Source organism: Stegodyphus dumicola, chromosome 2 (genome assembly GCF_044657685.1).
Source record: "Stegodyphus dumicola isolate Sdum_Otavi_A_Nest chromosome 2, ASM4465768v1".
Lineage (NCBI taxonomy): Eukaryota > Metazoa > Arthropoda > Arachnida > Araneae > Eresidae > Stegodyphus > Stegodyphus dumicola.
This window is the reverse complement of record NC_140769.1, coordinates 231,326,335-231,351,054: the sequence shown is the minus strand read 5'-3', so window position 1 is coordinate 231,351,054 and position 24,720 is coordinate 231,326,335. Positions and strand designations below refer to the sequence as shown.

At 34.1% G+C, this 24,720-nt stretch overlaps 3 protein-coding genes across 4 annotated transcripts; 2 read left to right on the top strand and 1 right to left on the bottom strand.

Annotated features, from left to right (window-relative positions):
- Positions 1-35: 35 nt before the first annotated feature.
- Positions 36-6,040, top strand: LOC146998897 (mitochondrial ribonuclease P protein 1 homolog). Its single transcript, XM_085811886.1, has 3 exons — positions 36-1,013; positions 3,434-3,533; positions 5,801-6,040. The coding sequence occupies exons 1-3, from the start codon at positions 101-103 to the stop codon at positions 5,994-5,996; spliced, it is 1,209 nt and encodes a 402-aa protein (XP_085668012.1). The 5' UTR covers positions 36-100; the 3' UTR covers positions 5,997-6,040.
- Positions 6,041-8,053: 2,013 nt separating this feature from the next.
- Positions 8,054-15,456, bottom strand: LOC146998896 (uncharacterized). The gene has a single exon (XM_085811885.1). The coding sequence runs from the start codon at positions 14,613-14,615 to the stop codon at positions 12,753-12,755; it is 1,863 nt and encodes a 620-aa protein (XP_085668011.1). The 5' UTR covers positions 14,616-15,456; the 3' UTR covers positions 8,054-12,752.
- A 24-nt stretch (positions 15,457-15,480) lies between these two features.
- On the top strand, positions 15,481-18,874 carry LOC118195978 (uncharacterized). Of its 2 annotated transcripts, XM_085811888.1 has the most exons (3): positions 15,481-15,614; positions 15,806-16,165; positions 18,071-18,874. In XM_085811888.1, the coding sequence occupies exons 2-3, from the start codon at positions 15,822-15,824 to the stop codon at positions 18,798-18,800; spliced, it is 1,074 nt and encodes a 357-aa protein (XP_085668014.1). In that variant the 5' UTR covers positions 15,481-15,614; positions 15,806-15,821; the 3' UTR covers positions 18,801-18,874. The 2 variants fall into 2 exon arrangements, with proteins under 2 accessions (XP_085668014.1, XP_085668013.1); XM_085811887.1 differs by lacking the exon at positions 15,481-15,614 and having other exon boundaries at positions 15,707-16,165; positions 18,071-18,873.
- Positions 18,875-24,720: the final 5,846 nt, after the last annotated feature.

Genomic DNA, 24,720 nt, shown 5'->3' with positions numbered 1-24,720 from the left:
ATCCTTTTTTCACCTTCGGGTCGAAAGACTTTCTTGCTAAGGCACTGTGATATGTTTATTTATTTCCTACGTCTAGATCACGCATGTGTTTCCTATAATTATGATGGGAAGTGTAATATTAGTAAAACACCTTATCAAAGCGACTGTAAATTTAACTTTCTTTACTTATCAGAGTTATAGAACAATACAAAAATTCCAGTGTAAATTCTTTATTGTGAAATTAATTGCGGAACGCTTTAAATGTTCTGTTGTTATGACGAACGACAAAAATGCTCAACGTTTCAAAACAAGTGAATTACATCCAGCATCGTATACCGATCTGACTTCTCAAATAAAAAGTGACGTGTTTCCTGTTGTTATCGAAGAAATTCAGAAAGCATTAAGAGAAGGGAAACGTATACCAGAGTATTTAACAATGCAACAAATAGAAGAATTATTAAACGTAAAAACAAAGTCTAGAAGACTTAAATACCTATCATTTTTATTCAAAAAAGAAAAACTTAAACTATCTGATTTACTTAAAAAAGAGAAAAAGAGGAATATTAGGTTAAATAAAACTGCTTCACTTAATGATGAATCGCAGCCTTCACATATACAATATGGACTTGCAAAAAATACCTTACTTTTAAGGTTGGAAAAGAAAACTATGAACCAATTTTACAATCTGAAGTTAGCGAATGCTTTATTGTTTGGACAAAAAATTGTTATTGATTTAGATTATGATGATTACATGTGGCAAAAAGAACGACGAGATTGCGCTGCTCAGTTAAGACTTCTGTATAGCATTAATAGAGAGAACCATTTTCCATATGATTTATATTTTTGCAATGCGAAGCCTTCGTACCGCTGTGTGCAGTATTTGCGTGAAGAAATGCCGAACCTATATGATTCATTTATCAACTTAACTGAACAGAGCTATGTTGACATATTCCCAAAAGAAAAATTAATTTATTTATCACCTCATGCTACTGAAAGTTTGAAGACTTATGATCATAGTGCTATTTATATAATAGGTATAATAAATTCTGAACTAGATTGAAATTTTAGAATGCACTAGTTAAGAATTTAAAAGTATTTTTTTATATATAAATTCATCTCACGAGAATTCAACTTCACTTGATGATATCTAATCATAAGAATAATAGAAATGTTTGTAATATACCATCACTATGAGGATTTACATGAAAGAAAATCTAAATTAGGTTGCCATTTAGTATTTAATTAGAAATTTGTACGAAATTTCCTTTTTTGGAATGGTTGTAAATAAAGTATTAAAGGAGGCCAGTACTGTTCTGTTATCAAGACCAGATCCAAAAGTGTTTGCACATACAGATGTGTGTGTTCATGTATATATGTGCAAGCATAAATGTATGTGTGTATGCATATACACATATGCACAAACGTGTATACATTCATAAATTTCTCCAAGAATTTCAACGTATAGATATTCGGCTTTTTTTCTATCTTTATTTCTTTTGATCTTATTTTTTGATGATTTCTGGTTTCAGTCATCAAGAAAAGGCTAAATGTATATTTAATGTGGTACTAATCATTGTTATCAAATAACAGGTTTTAATAATAAATTAATGTAACTACTAAACTAATTAGTACTAATTAAAATATACATTTTACTACACAGTATAGAATTAAAACTTTAGCTGTAAATTTTTATGAAATATTTGATTTAAATAACTGTCATAATAGGGTTTTTTTAATATAACAAAATGTATTTTTGAAAAAACATAATGGGCTAATCTTTGGAATATGGTAACAGGTAGTTTGGCAACATTTTGGTAAGGCGATAAAGGTTACTAGCTAGGACTTTAGCAGTGTACATAGATAAAGTCAAGAGTGTGCACAATGCCATTTTTATGCAATTCTGGGATTTTTTTTAAGTGAAAATAGGTCGACGTGTACATGAATGATACCATGTATGTGCAATTCTTAAAAACGCGGCAAGCAGTAGGCGATTCTGCACTTTGTCCCAATTTCGCACCTAATCTTCGTCATGATTAAGCACTTTTGTTCCATAAAAGTTCTAGCATAAGTGTAATTCGGCTAGCAGATTGTTGGGAAAAAATGTTGAGTAAAAAAAAAAAAAAAAACCACGCTTTACTTCATTGTCCAAACAAAAACTAGCAGGTTGCTGTAGCAGTGTTGGTTGCCAAATTTTCGCCAAAAAATAGGCAAGTTACCATAATCCAAAGATTAACCAAATAATGATTTTTATACATGCTGCTAATATTGTTGTAAGTTCTGTAAAATAAAATTAATCATTTTATTTTCTTCATTGTAACAAGGCAAGCAGAATGGCTTTCATGTTGAAGACATTCTTGAAATGTATTTTGATTTAAATTTTAATTTAATCCCTAAAAAATTTTCTGTGACCAACTTTTCATTACCTTTTTATAGTATAGCTGTCTATATATCAGGCAGGATAAACAAAATATATTAAAAATAAATTTCACTTCATGTGTTTTTACATCATATGTTATGTATACATATTTTTGTGTTTCCCCCCCCCCCTCTTCAGAAATTTAAAGAACAATCCTATCCTTTCATCTTAATAATTCAGTAAAATGTACTAGAGTCTGTAATGAATTCATGCAAAATGTAGCTGGACATGTTTGTTTGGTACTTACGTATTAACGCAACCAGGCCAAAATTCACATAAATCACCAAATTTGGCGACCCTACTTACGGCAACCCTACGTGTTTAGACGAAAGTTTATTTGTAAAAAGAAAAAAATAACACTGGGCGTGTACTACCACAGCAATGGGTTTCCGGCGGAATTTGCCGAGAAAAGAAAGAGACTTTTTTGGTTACTGTACCTAACAGAAGCACCGTTACCCTCATGGAAAAAATTTGCAAAAATATCAAGGAAGGAAGCATCATTTATTCGAATTGCTGGAAAGGATACAATACAAGTGAGTTCAAAAATGCTGGATTTCTGCATGGAACTGTTAATCACAAATATAACTTTGTGGATCCCAACACAGGCGTTCACACACAACATGTAGAGCGCATGTGGGGCTCAGCCAAATGGCAGAACAAAAAACAGAGAGGAACAGCCCGTCATCATCTTGACTCATACCTTATCGAATTTATATGGCGCCAAGCTCAAGCTGTTAATGGCGAAGACGGTTTTCAATCAATGCTAAAAGCAATAGCCAAAAGATTTCCACCGAAAAATAATTCTGCAACTTATTCAAATTCGAAACCGGAAGGGTTTAATTGCTATTTTATATTTTAAAACAAAATAATATAAAAAACTGTATTAAAAATTATGTGTAATTAATAAATGTACATTTTCTTTCTATTCATACTTTTTTACTCAAACTTACAAATCGCGCCAACCTGGTTGCGATAATACGTAAGTACCGTTTGTTTTTATTCCAGTGTAATTATGCCTTACTGTATTAATATTTGTAGGTGGATTTGTGGACATTGTGCAAAAGAAACAAATATCTGTTGATAAAGCCAAAGAAAATGAAATCAAAAGTTATTCTCTGCCTCTAGATGATTACATTGTGTAAGTACACTTATAAAAATATCCTTTAATGTATTAGTATGTAGCAGTTATAAACTTGAGCTGCATGATTTGCCATCTAAGTGTGTCCTTTAACATCAATGCAAAGATGACATATCTATTACATGATGAGCCCTTCAACTAATTAACAGATCAAGAGTCATATTTGTTACTTATTTCTGCTAAGTGGGGAGATAGAAAATGCATGCATTTTCATGACTCATGAAAGGCAATTTTGGTGCTGAGTGAGTTTATCTTACAGAAGGAAGAGAGATAGGTTTATAGGAATGAGAAAACAAATAAAGTAATACAGCATCATTGGATATCTTCAGACAGATTTTACAAATGCTATGATTAGTCATAACATCAGCTGTTTTCTGCTGATGGATATGCATACTTGCCAACCTAAGATACTCAAAAATCAGGAGATTTTTCTCAATGACTAAGCGATTTTTTTAATGATAAATATATTTTAATAATATATTTACTTAAATTATTTACTAATTACTATCTGAAAATTCAGTTACTAATTCTTAAATACAATACAAAATCAAAAACAAAGTCCAACATTAAGAATCAGCGTAAATTTTAAAAACTTTTTGCAGTGCTAGTTTCGATAGTTTTTGAGCTACCCTCTTCAGCTGCTAAGTGCAAATCATTTGCACTTTGTTTTTGATTGTTATTCAGTGTAATATTTAAACTAAACAATACAAAATACTTATGTGTAAAAAAAAAGAAAAAAAATATTATTTGCATTTTTTAACAAAAAAGGAATACTTTAATCAGTTTTCATATAAATGCTATAAACAATGGCAAATTTTGCTTTCATTAAAAAAGAAACTTCATAATTTTATTCACAGCAATTGCCACATAGGCATGCTTTTGCTAATAAAAGTCTTTCTAATGTGTAATTACTAATATTAGATCTAAATATAGTCTTTGTTTTTGAACACTGAAATTGAACAATGCTGAAAATTCCCTCGCATTCTGCATTAGGATGGAGAATTGTCAGAATGGTCAGCATTATACTTTTAAAATTCAATCAGTAACTTTCCGTTTTCCACTGGGTGTCAAACCATTTTGGTTTTCATAACTTTATCCAAATTTTCTGATTGTAAACTATAAAACTATGACTGCAATTTATCAGTTTGCAACATCAACATCATCGTTGTTCAAAACTGAATGAAGTAAAGCTGGAAATCTATTCAAAAATTATCATATCAGAAAAAGATGCATTTGCTAGAGCATAAACATCTGCAACTTTAGCATGTAAAATCATTTCATCATTGATTGGAAATTTATTTAGTACGTAATCACATACTTGGGACAAATAGCTTCTAACATGGAAATGAAAGCTATTTTTGCCTTCCTCTGAAAGTTTTTCAATTGCTTTGTTAGTTGCAGCCTTATTACCAAATCTTCACCTTTCTTCTGATTTTCTATTTCACTGCAAATGACATCATATATGTATAGAATTAGAAGACAAAACAAAAACTGTTTTTACAAACTTTGATAAAATGTCTTTAAACAGATCATGAATTGTTGATTGCAAATCATGGATTAATAGAATTCTACTTTGCAGAACTATTTTAAGAACATCAAATAATGGCAAAATAAATAGTACAAAAAAAAAAAAAAAAAAAAAAAAACTTTGTTAAAGTCCGAAATTTTGAGAAAAACCAAGTGCTTTCCTCAAAATCTCATTTGGGGGGGGGGGAGGCAAATAACGAAGTTTTTAAGAATAACAGAAAGTCAGGAGAAATGTGTTGCAAATCTAACTGGCCAGAGAATGGTTGGAAATGGGAGAGTTGGCAACTCTGGATATGTATAACATGATCTGCAAAAAACCATCAATTTGAACCCAGAAAACTATGTTCAATTCATACTGGCTGTTTAGCATATTAATATAAGACTGTTTCTTTTTAAGTGGTACAAAAATATTTCTTTTTAACTCTGTTCATAAAGTTTAAAAACAATTACTTTCAATATTTTTTAGAATGTGCTTTGGCATTATGCATATTTGAATATAACTTGATTATTTTCTTACTATAAATCACTATAAAAATGAATTTTTTGCAGTTCAGTGTTATAAAACCCAACAAATATTCATAAATATGTTTACAATTCCATAATGATGAATAGTTTATAATTTCTCATTTCTGCTATAAATTCTACTCGCATATTTTTCTCCTAAATAGTACTATAAAATTTATGCATCCATCCTTGAATAAATTCAAACAATTTTGATACATTCTTTCATATTTTATCAGGTGGGGACTAGGTTCAAGAAGCTTAAGCATCAATCAAGTTTTTGAAATAATGATGACGATGAAAAACACTGGCAACTGGAAAAAAGCATTTCATTATGTTCCATCAAGAAAAATACAAAGAATTGAAGATAATGACAAAAAAATTCAGAAATTATTGTCTGATAAAATATATTTAATAAACACTTCAAAAAATTAGCATTTTAGTATCTTTTGTGGTTTTAATAAAGTTATATAGCTGCAGTGTGTACAAATGAATCATGATCATGCAGATATCTTAATTATGATTTATAAAAATTTACATGTAATCCTAAAGTAGATATCTTTTAAAGCATATTTCCATAAAATAGTTTTTTTATTTAAATATTTTGGTGTTTTATGTATATATAATAAAAGGTATGTATTTATTATATAGTATATATTTAAGCAAGATTATAAAAGATATAAATCAAAATTCTAACTTTAATTTGCAATAGTCTTCTCTGTTTTAAACTATTTCCCCTTTCTATCCTAAAATAATAATTGCTTATAATAAATCATTTCCCCTTTCTATCCTAAAATAATAGTTGCTTATAATAAATCACTCTAAACTGTCATTTCAAAATTAATCCATATCATATGATTCTTTCATAATGTTGATGTGGAGGTATTTAATGCTTCAGCCTATAATGATTTTAAATTTTGGGAACTGAAACTCAGAATTAAGCAATGAGGATAAATCTTAACTGAAACTAAATTATTTTGAAATAAACCTTCCTCCTGGACACATTGTATTTTCTCTCTCACTTTACTACTGCTGATTTGCTTTCAAATATGTAACTAATTTAGTTCTTGAAGAATGCGAGTGCTTATTTATCTGTGTTGGCTTAAAAAACATTTTTAATGAAATATTACATTGCCCATGTCTGAGTCTTCTCTTCTAAATTATTACTGTTTACCAGTACATTCCCATTCCCACTGCCCTCATCATAGTGGCACCAAGATCATTGGCAAGGTTATCTGAAATGCAGTGAAATGCTTTTTTTTTTTTTTTTTTTTTTTTTTTTTTTTTTTTTGGAAGAATGATATAACATCTTCCTCAGTCATCGGTAAATAGAAAACTGTGAAAATTTTTTTAAAAGATTATACATTAAAGCATGGTCTACTCACAGGTCTTATCTTCCTTGGTCATATTTTTATAAAGTTTGAATTGTTTCTCACACTATGTAACTGATGTCAGTTCCTCTGCCCAACAGTAAATAAATAGTAACATTGTTACAAGCAATATTCTGGAGCCATTTTAAAAATGTAATCTTGTAATTTTTTAAGTTGCAGTTTCAAATGCTTTCATTTACAACCTTTCTTTTTCATATGACATTTTAGGCTCTAAAACAGAATGTTAATAGACACAAATTTAATGTTAAGTGGAGAGCTGAGAGCTGAGCTTTGGTAGGTAAAAAATTATTCTCTGAATGGATGGCCAATGTCTTTACTTCCACAGTTAAACCATATCTATGAGAAAGGTTCACCTTATGGATAATAGTACATCACATCAATCACAGCTGAGAGTTCATCATCATCAATTCTTGCCTCCTAATATTACATCTATCTTATTACATACTAATGGACCAAAACAGTATTGCCAGTTTCTAAATGCGTTACTCCAAAGCTCTTTCCTAAAGAAGTTTCAAAGTTTCCATTGATACAGAATTAATTATCAAGAAATTCTGGAACATCCATTAAATATTTTTTACTGTTTATGCCTTATTAAAACAGGATTAGGAAGATAATCTTTCTGGGCAAAGACTAAAATCAGCCTGGAAAAAAACGTGGTCCGACTATATCCAAAGAATTGTTTTGGAAGGATTTGAAATCGAAACTGACATTATGAATACAGTTATTTCCTAGGATAAGACCATGCATTTAGAAGTTAATAAAGGAACACAATGTTGAACTGATCACTAGAAAGCTACAAGTAGAAGTTAAGAAGGAAGCAGGAAAAGAAAATGATGAGGAATAAAAACAAATACCATCAGAGAATTAAGAAAATAGCAATTAAAAAGTAACATAAAGCAAATCTTGCTACACTGATGTGAATTAGTTAAACTGGTTAACTTGTGAATGACAATGGCATTAACCATTTTAGAAATAAACAGACTGAATCATCACTAGATAGGTTTTTTTTTTCCCCCTTAATTCTCCTTCTATAAAGAGACTAAAGCAGCTGAACAAAAAAACCAAAATATAGAACTAGTAATTTAAAAACAAAACAAAAACAACAACTACAAAAAAAGTTTAATGATCATTTTTATGCAAAGCATGTCAAAAACAAAGATTTTATAAATAAAATTAATAATTTCTATATAAATGCACATAAATGTTCCTTTTTCCAAAAATTTTAAATCTGGGAATGGATTAACAGATTTTTCATAAAATAAAAAACTGGATTTTCAGATATAACTACAGATGAGAATAAATTCTGCAAGTGCCACTATATATGATCAAGTTCTTATAAATACTGGTGACTTTCAGAAACAGTCACCTTTGTGAAGAGAGATTTCACTGTATTTTATCTTGCATTTTGGATTTCATATACAGTATTAATTTAGAGGAAATAATATACAGTAATAAATAATACTTTCCAAAATTAAACAAAAATAATTATTAATTCTTTTGTACAGTCATATAATTTTTACTTTTTTGCACTAATACAATTTTTAACTAACTATCATATTGCACATTAACATTACACTGGCATCTTGAGTAATTACAATATATTTTTTACTCACTGGGAATTTTATTTAATATCACAATATGAGGATCACTGGGAATTTTTAATGTGACCATGAGCTCCAAGCTGCTGTTTCTTTTGAAATATTTATTACAGTGACAATTTGCATTCAAATGAGATAAAAGATATCTCTGTAAGCAAATTCTAAAATAATAATTTCACACAATGCTGCTTCATTAAAATAGCCACTGTGCTTAGCAGTCACAAATGGCAAACTATATTGCTCAGTTTGTAATGTGCTATTTTCAAATGACTTAGGCAATGAATACTTTAACAAGGAAATACTTTTAACAGTACTACTTGACATGTATAAGAAAGTTCATGAGTATGAATAAATTTAAGGTGACCAGACGTCCCGATTTAGGCAGGACAGTCTGGATTTCAGACTTCATGTCCCAAGGTCCCTCGTTTGTCCCGGTGGTATGCCTGTTTATCCCGATTTTCTGCAAGAGAGGCTCTTAACGTTAATTCAAATTGGGCGCCACAGCGCATTGATGACGGCTCGCTCATGCTTGCTTCCAATAAAGCTATGATGTCATTAATCAGAAATGTGGGCGGTGATGCGCATTGGTGGCTAAGGCAAAGAAATAGCATGCGTGAAATATCTGTCACCAAAGCTCTAAGCCGCCGTCAAGGTTCAAAGGTCACATTCTTTAAACTTTAAAGGAAAAGAAAATATTTTTTCACGCAAGTAAATTAATTAACGAATTAGCTATTTTGAGCAAAAAAAAGTGTGAAAATCCGAGTTTAAATTATCACGAAAAATCAAAGAAACATTTTGTCAAAGAACATTTCTTCTTAACACTGTGTTCCTCAATTTCACATCATGGAGGAGGAAATTCTCACCATCAGGTTCCATCGCCAAATCCCTTGCTGAATTTTCTCTCCGCTTTTCAGCGACGTAATAGCAAACCGGTTTACATTACTTTCTATGGAACTTTCCTTCTTTACATAAATGTTCTTTGGCTAAGGTGGTTTGTGTGTGCAATTGTCGTGTTTCGGTGGTTATTTATGTTTTCTCATGTGAGTGACATTATCCGAGTCTCCACTGTGCATCAGTCATTCCAAAACGAAAGTCGAAATTCAACGACTTATTACAAGGTGAGTTTGCATTCATAAAGAAAGTTAGAAGCAACACCGATAGTTATATGAAGTGCGATAAATGAGGATCACGATCGCTCAAAGCGGGCGTGGATACAATGAAGCATTTAAATACGGATTATCATAAAAATGCCCTGAAGTTGTCGGCATCATCAGGTACAATTACGAACTATTTTTCAAGATCTGAGTTAGGTGAAAAGGAAGCTCGGTTGGCTGCTACGGAAGGTACCTTTGCGTATCACACGATTTATCACACTCACAGCTTTAGGTCGATGGACTGTACTTCCAAATTAATGCAAAAGTGTTTTAATCCAAAATTCACTTGCGCACGAATAAAATGTGAAGCCATTGTCACGAATGTACTTTGTCCATATGTAATGAACCTTGTCAAGGCAGAATTAAATGTCCCGAATTTTGTGACAGTGTCTACAGACGGGTCAAACCATAAGGATATCGAGCTATTTCCTGTGATGTGAGATATTTTGTGACACTCTCAGGGTTTAAAGTTAAAATCCTGGACATGCACTCTCTTTCTGAAGAAACAGCACAGACGATTTGCAATTTTCTTGTAAATGCATTACAATGGCATGCTCTCACAAAAAAGATTGTTGGCTTCTGCGCAGACAATGCTAACACAAATTTCGGAGGATTGAAAAGAAGAGGTAGAAACAATGTTTTTGCAATATTACAAGATGCTCTTGGGAGGAAACTGCTAGGTATTGGTTGTGCTGCTCATATCATCCACAACGTAATCCAAACAGCAGGCGATTGCTTGCAAATTTATGGGGAAGCAGTTATGAAAATTTATTATTATTTCTATATCTACACTGTTCGTGTTGAGTCAATCAAAGAATTTTGTGACTTTACCTGTGTAGAGTACAAGTGCATTTTAGGATATGGGAAAACTAGATGGTTATAACCGATGCCTGCAAAAGAGAGAGTCTTAAAATTGTTTCCTGCACTTAAATCCTATTTCTTTTCAGCAGGGAAGTGCCCCACCCTAATCCACAACTTTTTTTAGAATCCTTGTGCTAAATTGTGGCTCTATTCCGTACATAATATCGGTGTGGTGTTTCAAGCAGCAGTTCTGCACATAGAAGCACAGACTGTAAAATCATTGGAAGTACAGTACAAAGTCTTTAATCAGGACTCATCGGGACTTCGGCGATTCCGGATTAGGGGATTTTCCGGATTATAGATCAATTTAAATCTGGTAAGATGGCATGCAGAAATTATACAATTAAAACTATGAAATAAAGACCAATTATGATCTAAAGGGTATCAAAATTTACAAAAAAAAAAGCTTAATATTTATTTGTTTACTTTATTAAACATTTCTTTCAATGTAAGTCATTCAAGTTGCTTTGTTTTTGTGCTAATACTTTCTCTTTAATTCTATAAACAGACATAATTTCTTGTTCAGTTCCACTGTTCAAGTCCTGTAATTGCTGTGTCAAGAATACCGACTAACTTGTCAATCGAAATTTTTTCGTTTTCAATTACCTCTCTGTCACTTTCTTCACTATCGGAAACGGTACATCGAAACATGCTTTCGCTTTGTAGATCCTTTGGCAGCTCCAGAATCGGAAACTCTTTTTGACATAATCGAAAGTTCAAGCTTACTTTTTATAAAATTGTTCTAACAGTCTGCAAAAAATAAGCTGGATCCAATTAGAAGATTAAGGAAATAATTAGGTAATTTTAGCCTAGCTTATACCGTCCGTTGTACATTAAACGCGCATGCGTAGACGCATATGCGCAAGCGTGTACGCATGCGCAGAAAGTTTGTAGCTTTGAGGTCTGGATTAAAGACTTTGTACTGTGTCTTCTGAACTGGATGATTTAATACATAAATGCACTGAGAGAAGCGCAAAAACCTTTTTGCCAAATGAAGTAAGTATGTTGATTACCCAATTAGAAGGGGAAGGATTGGCAAAAAAAAAAAAAAATGACATTATACAAACCATTGTAAATTTTATGCAAATGTGCTGGATTTCTGAAAGAGAGGGTTGAGCAATTCGAAGATCTAAATGCATTTAATTGGGTTGCATTAAAGGAGCCACCATTGTGGGAAAAAGTACAAGAGAGTGTGCAACTTTTTGGGTGGAAGATTCCAAAAGTTGACATCAATGATAAAGAGTTATTTGACGAAGTAAGCTACATTAGGCGATTTACTTCACAATAAAAGATTGCAGATTGGAATTGTTAGAAAACTAGTTTTGACTGTCGATGGGCTGAAATATTTCCTCATTTCAAGGATAAAAATGTGTCATGTGTGCAAATCCAGAAAGTTGTGAAGTTTTTGTTGTGTCTTCCAGGGACAAATGCACCAGTGAAAGAGTTTTCTCATCTATGAATATCATATGGACCATAACATAACCATCTAGTTTTCCCATATCCAAAAGACACAGTTAAAACTGGAAACACTACAAGCAATGTTAATGGTGAAGTGCCCATTTTGAGTTTGACAGTTCCTGTGTTCCTGTTTTGAAGTCTATGAAAAACTTCTACAAGAGCCAAAACTTCTTAGAAGCATTCATTCGTCAATGAAATATGTCTGTGGAGCACCTACACACGATGATCCTTCTAGATCAGCGGCTGATCAGAAAGGCCCATCACCAGCGTTGAATTAATACATTTGCTGTGTCATGTGCTGGATGGACACATTCAAGCAGTAAGGTAGGTAGGAAATTACAAACTTTCCGACTGCTTTTTTTTATTCTTTGTTCGCTCTTACTCTTACTGAAAGCGCGTTTGAGTTGTCTCAGTCCAGATCCCAAAATCCGTGATTGTTGATTTAATAATTAATACAGTCCAAGATATGGATAAATTCTATTTTTTCTTTCAATAATAGAGTCTGTTTAACACACACGCTAATTTGCAAATGATGGGTAATTCTTTACAGGACAAAGTGACTTCACTAAAAATTTTGCACTCCGTATTTTCACCTTCAGAGGGAGCTTCTGCTTTCTCCCCCACCCAAATTTGTATCCCTACATCCCCTTTTGCCCTCCGGAAAATCTGATCACCTTAATAAATTACTACTCACAATGTCAGCTTGATATCTGAATACTTTACCCCATGTTATACAAGATGCTTTTGTACAACATGCTCACATGATTGGTGCTCCTCAAGATCACTTTTAGTTACAAATCCGTTATTACACACTTCACATACATAAGGTTTCTCATCCATATGAATGCGACTATGCACATTTAAATACCCTCTTGTACTGAAACCTTTATTACACACCTTGCAAATAAAAGATGTTTTCTTGCTAGTATGACCACGACGATGTACATTGCGGTAGTTCTTATTTTTAAAACTTTTATTGCATAAATCACACTGATATGGCTTTTCTTTAGAATGAACTGCAAGATGTACTTTTAGTTCACCCTTTGATTTGAAACCTTTGTTGCATACCTCACATACAAATGGTTTTTCACTCGTATGAAAGCGATTATGTGCTGCAAGCTCACCTTTTCTTTTAAACTGCTTATTACAAATACTGCATACATAAAGTCTCTCTGCTGTATGTAGATCACGGTGCACATTAAGGTAACTTCTGCATACAAAACCTTTATTACAAATATCACACACATATGGCTTTTCACCAGTATGCAAATCACGATGCACCTTAAGATAACTTCTAGACTTGAATCCTTTATTACAGATATCACACACATATGGCTTTTCACCAGTATGAATAAGACGGTGTTGAGCAAGATCATTTTTTCTCTTGAAACCTTTTTTACATACTTCACACACATGAGGTTTCTCATTAGAGTGGCAGACTAGATGTCTTTTAAGACAATTGGCTAATGCAAAACCTTTATTACATATCTCACACACATAAGATGGTTCACCAGTGTGAACAACCTGATGCTTCACAAGGTCAGCTTTATATGCAAAACCTTCATTGCACAGCTCACATACATAGGGCTTTTCTCCCATGTGTTTACGTGACTGATGTTTTGTAAGGTCCATTTTAGTTACAAAACCTTTTGTACACACATCACACACATAAGGTTTTTCTCCTGTATGAATACGGCAATGAATAACAAAGTAGGTATGTGAACTGAAGCTTTTATTGCACACATCACAAAACAAAGATGCTTCCTTAGAGTGCCCTCTACGATGGACATTAAAATAATTTTTATTTTTGAAACTTTTATTGCAAATATCGCACAAAAAAGGCTTTTCATTAGTATGAACAACAAGATGTAACCTCAGTTCACTTTTGGACTTAAAAGCTTTGTTACATACATCACAATTAAATGGTTTTTCTCCTGTGTGAATTAGTGAATGCTCATCAAGGCGGCTTTTCACTATAAAACCCTTATTGCAAACTTTACAGACATAAGGCTTACATATGGCATGAATACGGGAATGGAAATTAAGATAACCTCTTGTTATAAAACCTTTATTGCATACACCACACACAAATGGCTTTTCTTTGTTATGAATACGACAGTGTACTTTAAGACTGTATAATGTCTTGAAGCCTTTAGTACACAACTGACACATATAGAGCTTTTCTCTGTGAACAATTTTACGATGCACCTTAAGTTCATGTTCAGCTCGAAAGCTGTTGTTACAGACTTCACATATATATGGCCTTTTCCCAGTATGAACAAAATTATGTTCTGCAAGCTTCCGTTTTGATATAAAACCTTCATTACATACATTACATACATAAGGCCTATCCCCTGTGTGTAAATAGCAGTGATGTTTAGCATATCTGACCGTCATATGCTTATCACAAATTTCACAATAAAAAGTTTTTGGTCTTTCGCTAGCCCCCGATTTTTTTACAAGATCGAGATTTGTGTGAAAATCTTTACAATTTGCAGCATTTATATCATTATCTGTAGCAGATTTACTTCTTATTGAAGTAAGTTCAAGAATGTTAACATCTTTTACAACACATAACACTTCTCGTTCCATTTTTATACTTCCACTTTTATATTTGGTTTTAATAAATTATGGTTGAGACACATAACATAAACAATAGATGCTAATTTAATGTGACAAAATGATCATGTAAAACCGTCATAGGTAGACTCATGTAAATTATATTCTAGTATTTTTGTAGGAAAAATTTCGACATACATCGTAGTTATGAATTTATGATAATCTGCATCAGTTTGTACCTACAAACAAAAGACTGTACTAGAACGCGAAGAAATTGCATATATTTATATGAACTCTATGGGTTCAATTCGTTATTGCACTTCTATTACTTTTTGCGCAATAATCATGCTTAATGCAATAATGTTCTCTCCGACTGCTCAAACGCGGTGTGTTTCTTTGCGGTTGGCGAAATTTGGGATTGTTGACATAATGATCATCGCTTATGCGCCAAATATTGGAGCCGAAACTCAAGGTCTACAGTAGCTAACAGAAGCGGATTCTTTGAACAGAAGTGCCATAAAATACAGCAATAAAGTCCCGTGACATACAGCATTAAAATATACCACATTTACTTCAGAAAATAAAGAGTTGAATTCCACAAGTACAGTGCAATACAGCGTTTTCTTTGTTATAAATAATATGACAGTGTACTTTAAAACTATAATGTCTTAAATTGCTAATGTTTAAATTGCTTTTTATTGAGCGAAGGTGGTATCCTTACTTTCAATATAAATACATAGTATATTCTCTTATTCAGGATATATTCATTCAGGGTATTAATGTGGTAAACTAATTTTAAACTTCATTTCGCTCTAAAAGAAATAAAAGGATTTACGTAAGGGTCGTTAATGAGATACATTCCGGTGACGTCTGAGGTCACGTGATGTAAGGACTGCTAATGTAAACAAACAAGCTTGTGCTGTTGTAGCTGTGTTGAAAAATCGGAAACTTTGTTTATTTTTAATTAGTTATGAAATTTGCATTTCAGTTTTAAGTATTATTTCAAACGTTAATTAACTGTTCATTCATTTGGTTAGTATAATTTTTGCCACTCTTATATGTTATTATTATCTTCATGATACTCTCTTGTTCGCTGCTTTACCATGTTCTGATTGTTAATATTTATTTATGAATTCTTTCCTTGATCTGATAATTCATTTATCATTTTCCCATTATAGTTTTAATCTTTAGTCTGATTTCTAAATTCCTGTTTACATTTCCAGTTTTTGAGTGTTGACAATGCCTACTACATGTTGTGCATACGGTTGTTCAAATAACAATATGAAAGACAGATGTAAAGAAAATAAGATTTCCTTCCATCTGTTTCCTAAGGATGAAAATCTGCGTAAAGAGTGGATAGTAAGAATAAAAAGGGAAAACTTCAATCCAACCCCCACTACCAGAATTTGCTCTGAACATTTTGAAGAAGAATGTTTCACATACCAGCCATTCACGAACAGGAGGTCATTAAAGGCAGATGCTGTGCCAACGAAATTTATTTTTATTTCGACTAAAGGAACCACTCGTAAGCGAACTAGTTATGTATTTGGTGAACCATCACAGGAAAGTTCAAGAGAAAAGAGGTATTTATCTACTAGTTTTATCAGAAATACATAGAGCATTTTTTTTTTTTTTTTTTTTTTTTTTTTTTTTTTTTTTTTTTTAATTTTCTACACTTTTGGTTTTAGAAAAAGATAAAAGCATAATTGGTGTGCTATGAAATTTAATTACTTTCTTCCTGTTTCAATGTTTTTTGCAGCTGATAGTTTTAGAAATGAAAATTGCCTTGATCACAACTTAATTGCTGTCTATGGCATGATACATATTATTTCGTATTTGACAGGGTTTTTATTGCTTATGTGTTAAGGACTTGTTGTTTTATTCTTTTATCATGTTTCTTACTTCAATTCTTACAACTTTGGTAGACACTTCACTGACGAAGCAGTTAGCGAGGTTTCCACCTAATTTTAATACTTATTTCTATAATATGACACTTTCTATGCTTATTTCTTTGGTGTTTCTTACTTCAGTTTTTACCACTGCTAATAATACTTTTTAATAAATTCATTGAATTTGATTTCTGGGTTGTTATTATTTACTTCACCAGATTCTGATTACTAGCATCACATTGTAAGGTATCATATTAGACGCTAGCCTTAAGTTTATCCTTGCAAATAGCTTACTACATAGAAATTTTAAGCTTCTAAATGCTTCAGTATTGCTGATTTAAAAATAATTTTTATTGTTAGTTCATCCTTTATTTTGTATACCTTATGTTTATTTGCATGTAAAAGTTTCACAAAAAAATTGAAAATTTAGTAAAATGTCCCCCAAATTTAATTACTAATCAACCAAGATGTAACATGTAATGAGGTATGAGAAATATGTGGAAAGATTTCAATGAGATGTTTCAGTTGATTAGTGATTCAGTCTTGGGAACTGCTTTAATAAAGAATTCTATATATTACAAAAGTATTTAAATAGTTCAATAAAAGAATGCCAAATAAATGAGAGAACTTTTCCGTTATATATCTGCCATACATGTTATATATCTGCCATTTTGGTGTGTGTGTGCGAAGTGGTATATGTGTACACACATACCTCATTTTTCTGTTATTAACACATACACATCAAAATGCATGGCAAGTGCATAATGGAAAAGTATCTAAATCAGTTACATTGATACCTTTCTAGCTAAGAGAATGCATTTTTTTATTAAGTTGCTGTACTGTAATCAGAATAGATATTTTAGAAATATCTTTTCATAATAAAACGTTATTTATACTTGAAGTCAGATATTTTAAATTTATCAGTTATTTTGGTACTTTAGCTAGATGCAAGTGATAAATTAGATGTTTGCAACGTGTAGCATGATGTAGTGTCACCAAAATGGGGGAAAGGGATTGTTATTCATAACATATATACTTTATACCCAGTTGAGTACCTGTATTTTATACATATATTTATTCCCAAATTATTAAAAGCACTGTTTTCTTTTATTATTTCTTTCTTTCATTATTATCTTTATTTTTCAAATTATTAAAAGGACACTTATGCATTTATTTTGGTCTTGGAGCTTGTTGTCTACAATATATTTTTTTATAATATTGAATATAACCCATCCTTAGTTACATATATACCGTCTTGAAATTTTCATGTATAATATCTAGAAATTGTAAATATATTTAAAAAAATAGCAATAATATGACTATGAATGTTGTTTGCCTGTCTATCACAACATTAAAAAAAGAAAATTAAAAAAAAAAAAAAAAAAAAAAAAGCATATTGCTTGACTAATTTCTGATTAGGAAAATTCCTATTCACCAATTCCATCGACCATAACTATTCTGTGGTGTAGGAGCTGCAATTCATGCTTTAAATTTTGGACATTACTATTGAAGAAAAGTATTTATTTTAATATTAGAACTTTTGTTTTATTTAAACTGTCAAACTATTTATTACAGTACATATTTTCTTTTCCTTTTCAGAGCAAATATTCCTGTTTGCATAAGGAAGACAGTATCATCACAAACTGACGAGTCTTTTTTGTTAATTTTAAACGAATTTTGTCAAATGAGAGACCAATTGGATGCTGCACAAAATAATGTTTTATTGAATGTGTTTTCTTCAGCTAATGAGAGGATAAAAGTAAACATGAAATGTGTAACAGGTTTCTCTCATGAGACGTTTATGACAATATTCAACTTTTTAAATTTATCGGAAGATTTGTTAAAGAAAGATAGAATGCCACCTATTGATCAATTTTTCATGTTTCTAGTGAAAATTCGAACTGGAACCACAAATGAATTCCTAGGAATAATTTTTAAGATAGCTTCTTCTACAGTTTCAAAGATTTTCAATTGTGTAACGAGAATTGTTTCTACTAAGCTTAAATGTGTGAATATATGGCCAAAAAAGGCCCAAGTTAAAGAGTTCATGCCTCTGCAATTCTTACATCAATATCCAAATTGCCGAGTAATCATTGATTGCACAGAGCTCGAAATACAGAGGCCATGCAATCCTACAGAACAGCAACTAACTTTCAGCTACTACAAAAATGCCAATACGCTGAAAGCACTAGTCGGCATCTCTCCTTCTGGAGCAGTCACCTTTATTTCAGATTTGTGGTGTGGTGCAATATCAGATAAAGCTCTCTTTTTAAAAAGTCAGTTACTTGATTTGCTCGAGGAAGGAGATTTAGTATTAGCTGATAAGTGAGTGAGTGAGTGAGTGATTATGGCGCAAAACCAGAGATGATTATGACGCGCCAAACAAAAGATGAGATCATTACAATTGATGACATTAAAATTCAATAAATAAAAACAAGTAGATAAATGTACCAAATCCAGAGGATGAAGTCATATAAACACAAGTTAAAAGCACATATTAAAATTCAAGAGACAGTCTTCAAAACAAATTACATTTGGTAATAAAAGCCAATATCTTTTAAATAATAAAATAAATTAGAATTGACCTCTCTTCCGATTAAACGGTCGAGAGGTAAGTCACAGCTATTAAAATATTTCTGGCGAAGACTATTAAAACATGGACACTCAATTAAAATATGACGAACAGATAAACAAACATTACAGTTAAAACAAACAGGCTCATTTTCAGCTTTTAAAAGGTAGTTATGTGTCACTCTAGTGTGACCAATTCTGAGGCGAGTCAAAAGAACTTCCTCCTTACGATTTTTGGTTAATTCCCAGTGCTCAATTCTAGGTTTTACATGTCTTAATTTATTTTGAAGCTGAACATCCCAAAGTTGTTGCCATTTTTTTCGGATCTTTTGTTTCACAACACAACAAATGTCTGCAAAAGGGATGAGACGACTGGACAGTTCAACAGCACATTTTGCTGTGATATCTGCCAGCTCATTCCCTTTTATTCCCACATGCCCGGGAACCCAGCAGTACAGGATATCATACCCACGATTCATTAAGTTTATATGTATTTTGAGAATATCCACTATTACTGGATTTTGAGTATTAGGAAAAGCTTCTATTGATTTAAGAGCACTATACGAATCTGTATAAATTATAAACTTTTTGTAGCAGAGCCTTGAGATGTATAAAAGACTATAATATATCGCAGTTAATTCGGATGTTAAGACAGAGAAAGCATTGTGCAAGCGTCTGCCCTCCATGTGGTCTTTAATTACATATGCCATCCCCACATGATCTTTTGACTTGGACCCATCTGTATAAACTGGAAGATAACTGCTATATTTGTTCCTGTGCTCAGCGAAGAGTTGTCTGTAAATAATCTCGTTAGTGCTTGCCTTCACATGATACTTAAAAACATCAAGAAGCTGAATCCGTGCATTTTCCCAGGGTGGGATTTCAAAATTCTGTACTGCTTGGGGGTGCATATCAGAGAGGGAAAGTTCCTCAATGACAGGGCGAACTCTTAAAAGAAATGTAGGAACACAAGATGGACGTGTTTCAAATAACGCGTTACTCACATCATCAAGTAAGCACAGCTTATTGGGATGTTCAGGTTGGGATAGTATATTAAAATATTGCAAAAGGGACAATTGTTCACGCCTCAGATAAAGTGATGGTTCATTACAGTCAACATACAGGCTCTGGACAGGAGAAGTCCTGAAGGCTCCTGAACATATCCTCAAACCCTGATGGTGAACAGGATCCAGTTTTAACAAAACAGATGACCGAGCGGATCCATAAACAACTGAGCCATAGTCCGGTCTAGAGCGGATAAGCGCTCTGTAAATGCGAAGCATGGAGCAACGCTCTGCACCCCAGGAGGTGTTTGCCAACACTTTTAACATATTTAGTGTTTTGAGACACTTCTTTCTCAGGTTTAAAACATGAGAAAGGAAAGTCAATTTCTGGTCGAACGTTACTCCTAAAAATTTTACTTCGGGCGCAACTGGAATAATTGTACCATTTAGATATAACTCAGGTTCAGGATGGAGACCTCGCTTCCTACAAAAGTGCAAGCACACAGTTTTCTGTTTCGAAAAAGTAAATCCCTGTTTGTCTGACCATTCTTGGATCTTATTCAGAGCCATCTGCAATTGCCTCTCTATGTATCTCATGTCTGCTCCTCGACAGCTAATCTGTAAATCATCTACATATAGTGATCCTAAGATGGTGTGAGGAAGTTCTTTTAATACAGAATTTATTTTTAAACTGAACAGCGTTACACTAAGCACACAGCCTTGAGGCACACCCTCTTCCTGTTGAAAAACATCCGAAAAAACAGAGCCAATCCTTACTTGAAAAGTTCTAGCGTTCAAGAAATTCTGTATGAAAATTGGTAGGTTGCCGCGCAAGCCACTCTCGTGAAGATCCCGGAGTATACCGTATCTCCATGCCTTATCATAAGCTTTCTCAATGTCGAAGAATATTGAGACAAGGTGACTTCTTCTGACAAAGGCTTTTCGAATAGATGTCTCTAATAGAAGCATATTGTCTACGGTCGTTCTCCCCTGTCGAAAACCGCTCTGATAAGGCGATATAATATTATTCTTTTCCAAGAAGTAGACTAGGCGGCTGTTTACCATCTTTTCAAACAGTTTGCAAACACAACTGGTAAGGGCAATTGGCCGATAGTTCGAGGGATTCCTCGGGTCTTTCCCTGGCTTCGCAATAGGAATGACAACAGCTCTCCTCCATGCACTGGGAAATGTACGCTCCTTCCACACTCTATTGTAAAGTGTGAGAAGGGCACTCAGTGACTTATAGGACAGATGCTTTAGCATTTCATAATACACGCCATCCAGACCCGGACAAGACCTATGTGTCTGCAACAAAGCTCTCTTTAATTCAACCATAGTAAAGTCTCTATTGTACGGCTCAAAGTTGGAAGAGTTGAAAGCGATGGGATTTTTCTCAGAGCGTTGCTTGATAGAAAGAAATGCAGGTGAATAATTTCGGCTGGAAGAAACGGCAGCAAATGTCTCACCAATTGTATTTGCAATTTCTTCTATGGAGCTAATCACTCGGCCATCTTTTTCCAGAAAGGAAAGTGAGTGGTCTTTATACATTCCGCATGCTTTTCGAACTCTTTCCCAAACCCGCTTACTAGGCGTAGAAGATGTTATTGAGGACACATATGAAATCCAGGAATCCCTCTGGCTCTGCCTTCTTACTTTCCGTGCATTTGCTTTGGATCTTTTAAAAGCTATGAGGTTTCGCAGAGTAGGATATCTACGAAAAATACCCCATGCTTTTTTCTGTTTTTTCAGTGCTTCATGACAGTCGCGATTCCACCATGGTTTTGAATATTTTAGTAGTTTTCCTGATGTTCTAGGAATGGAGAGCATAGCTGCCTGAATAATAGTATTAGTAACAGCTTCAACAGCGTCATCGATATGCGCATCTTCTACCATTTCATCTGTGAGCTCTGCAATGGAAGAGAAGAGTTCCCAGTCTACCCTGTCCAGTATGAATCGAGGGGATCTCGACATGGGGTTTGCTCCTCTTCGTGCAAGAGACACAAAAATAGGATAATGATCGCTGTTGTACAGGTCATTTCCGACACTAAAAGTGCAAAATGGCAACAGAGATGGTGAACAGATGGCAAGATCGAGAGCGTGGAATGTCCTTGAAGGCTCATGGAAGTATGTATCTTGCCCATTATTTAGGAGACAAAGGCTGTGATCTTCGATCATCTGCTCAATTTGTCTTCCTCGGCAATTTGTATCTTTGCTACCCCAGAGTGGACTATGGCCGTTAAAATCTCCTATTATAATAAAATGCTCAGGCAGCTGCTCTATTAGATTATTTAAATCTTGCTGATAAATGTGCTCATTTGGAGGCAAATACAAAGAAACAAATGAAACAACAATATCAAAATTTATTTGAGTAGCGACAACTTGGAGGGATGTCGTCAAAGGAAGTACATTTGAGGGATAATCCAGTGAGGAGAGGAGACCTACTCCTCCACTGGCACGCTCACCTGCAAGGTTATCCTTCCTGACGAAAGAAAACCTCCGAAGTTTTGCATGGTGTTCTGGTTTCAGATTTGTTTCCTGTATTGCTAAGCACACAGGATGGTACACATTTATTATAGATTTGATGTCAAGCAAATTTCGGTGGAAACCGCGACAGTTCCATGACACGAGGGTGGCCATTATGAATGGTTTTTGTTTTTCCTGTGCTGTTCTTTTGTTTTTCCTGGAAGTAGATGCCTGGGAAATTCCAGACCCTCTTCCACTTCCATAAAGTCTGAATCCGCAGATTCAGAAATCATGTCATCAAGAGGGCTATTGCTGCGACTTCTATTTTGATTTGATATTTTTTGTGTGGCAGTTTTCGGCTTACTTTGAATAATTGTTTCTTTTGTACTATATGAGTTGCATTTTCTTTTTTCTTGTTGGATGTAGACGGTTGGGTTTTATTTGGTAGGGTCTGTGTGCCTATTGATGTTTGGGTGGCAACTGTACGATATGATTTAACAGCACTGGCGTATGATGAATTCGGTCGAAGCTGTGTGCTCTGGACTAGTCTTCTGGCTTCGGCGTAAGAGATGTTCCTAGTAACTTTTGTAGTCTGGATTTCTTTTTCCGATTTCCATTTTGGGCACAAGCGAGAAAATGCTGGGTGGTCACCCTTGCAATTTATACACAAAGGCGCAGCGGTACAATTATCAGAATCATGGCCAATCTGTGAGCATCGGGCGCATGTGAGGCTGCCACGACAAGACGTCTTAGAATGGCCGAAACGCTGGCATTGGAAACATCGCATAGGGTTTGGAATATAAGGTCTTACAGGAATATTTAGATATCCGGCCTTAATATTCTTAGGCAGATCAGGCGTGTTGAAGGTAAGGATCACGTGTTTCGTGTCTATCAACTTACCTTCTTTACGCATCTTGATCCGCCTTACACCGCAGACATTTTGTTCGGATAACTCAGAAGCGATCTCTTCTTCAGAAACATACAGAAGGTCGAATTCTGAGATTACACCACGACAATAGTTCAGTGACTTATGGGGTGTTACAGTGACATTCGCTTGCCCAAGTTTAGTAATCTGAAGTAAAGAAGCAGACTGGGTGGCTGAGTTTGTATCAATAAGCAAGTCTCCGGAGCGGAGACGCTTTATGTTTCTCGGCTCACCAATAGAAGACTGGATGTATTTATTTATTACGAAAGGAGACATCTTATGCATTTCGCCAGAAGGACTAGAGATGACTAGGAAACGGGGACTATTGTGATGATTTTTTTTATTTGCATCTGTCCGTAATTTTTTTGCAGAATTTTCAGAACTAGGTTGAGTGACTGGTTTAGTAGTAGACGTTTCAGAGCTAGGTTGAATGATTGGTTTATTAGTAGATGGTTCAGAGCTAGGTTGAGTGACTGGTTTAGCAGTATACGTTTCAGAACTAGGTTGAGTGACTGGTTTAGCTGTAGACGTTTCAGAACTAGTTTGAATGACTGGAGTTACCTCGAAATCTTTAATTAAGTAGATATGAGAAGCCATAGTGAAAGAATAAAGATTCGGGTCCGACGGCCCCGCCCACCACGGAGCCCAACAAGGGAACACAGATTCCTGTGTTAGGGCTAGCCGGACCTATACGCAAACTGAAGCCCCACAGTCGGCTTTCCCGAAAGCAGGTACTCCCGAGAGCTTGACCCCAAGCCACTGACACAAGGACTAGTGACCAGCCGATTGACACCCGTGAGGACGACTAAGGTGCCTCCCGTTTAGCTGAAGCAGAGGCCAAAGTAGTGTGTTGGGGACAGTACCTCGCCCCTCAACTACCAGGACTCTCCTTTCCAGCGACACGGGTCTCCACGCACGGCAAACACGTGGGCAGTTTTCTCGCCACTCGAAGACTAGAGACAAGGGCTGTTCCAGTCTCTCGTGACGAGCCCCAAACTCCGTAGAGAGAAACCACGAGGGAGAAGAGAAGGGAAAAAGTTCCAGCAAAGAGGAGAGGAGACGGAAAAGAGGACAGATCACTGGGGCTCCAGGATCGTGACACCCGTCTCACCAAGAAGATGATCCCCTGAAGGGCTAGGGTACCTCGGGATTGCCACACCCGTACTCACAAAAGTGAGGCCCTGAGGGCGTATTAGCTGATAAAGGATTTACAATTAATTCAGAATTATCTAAGAAAGGGTGTCATTTAAAAAAATACTGCACTTTTTGAAAGGAAACATTCAGTT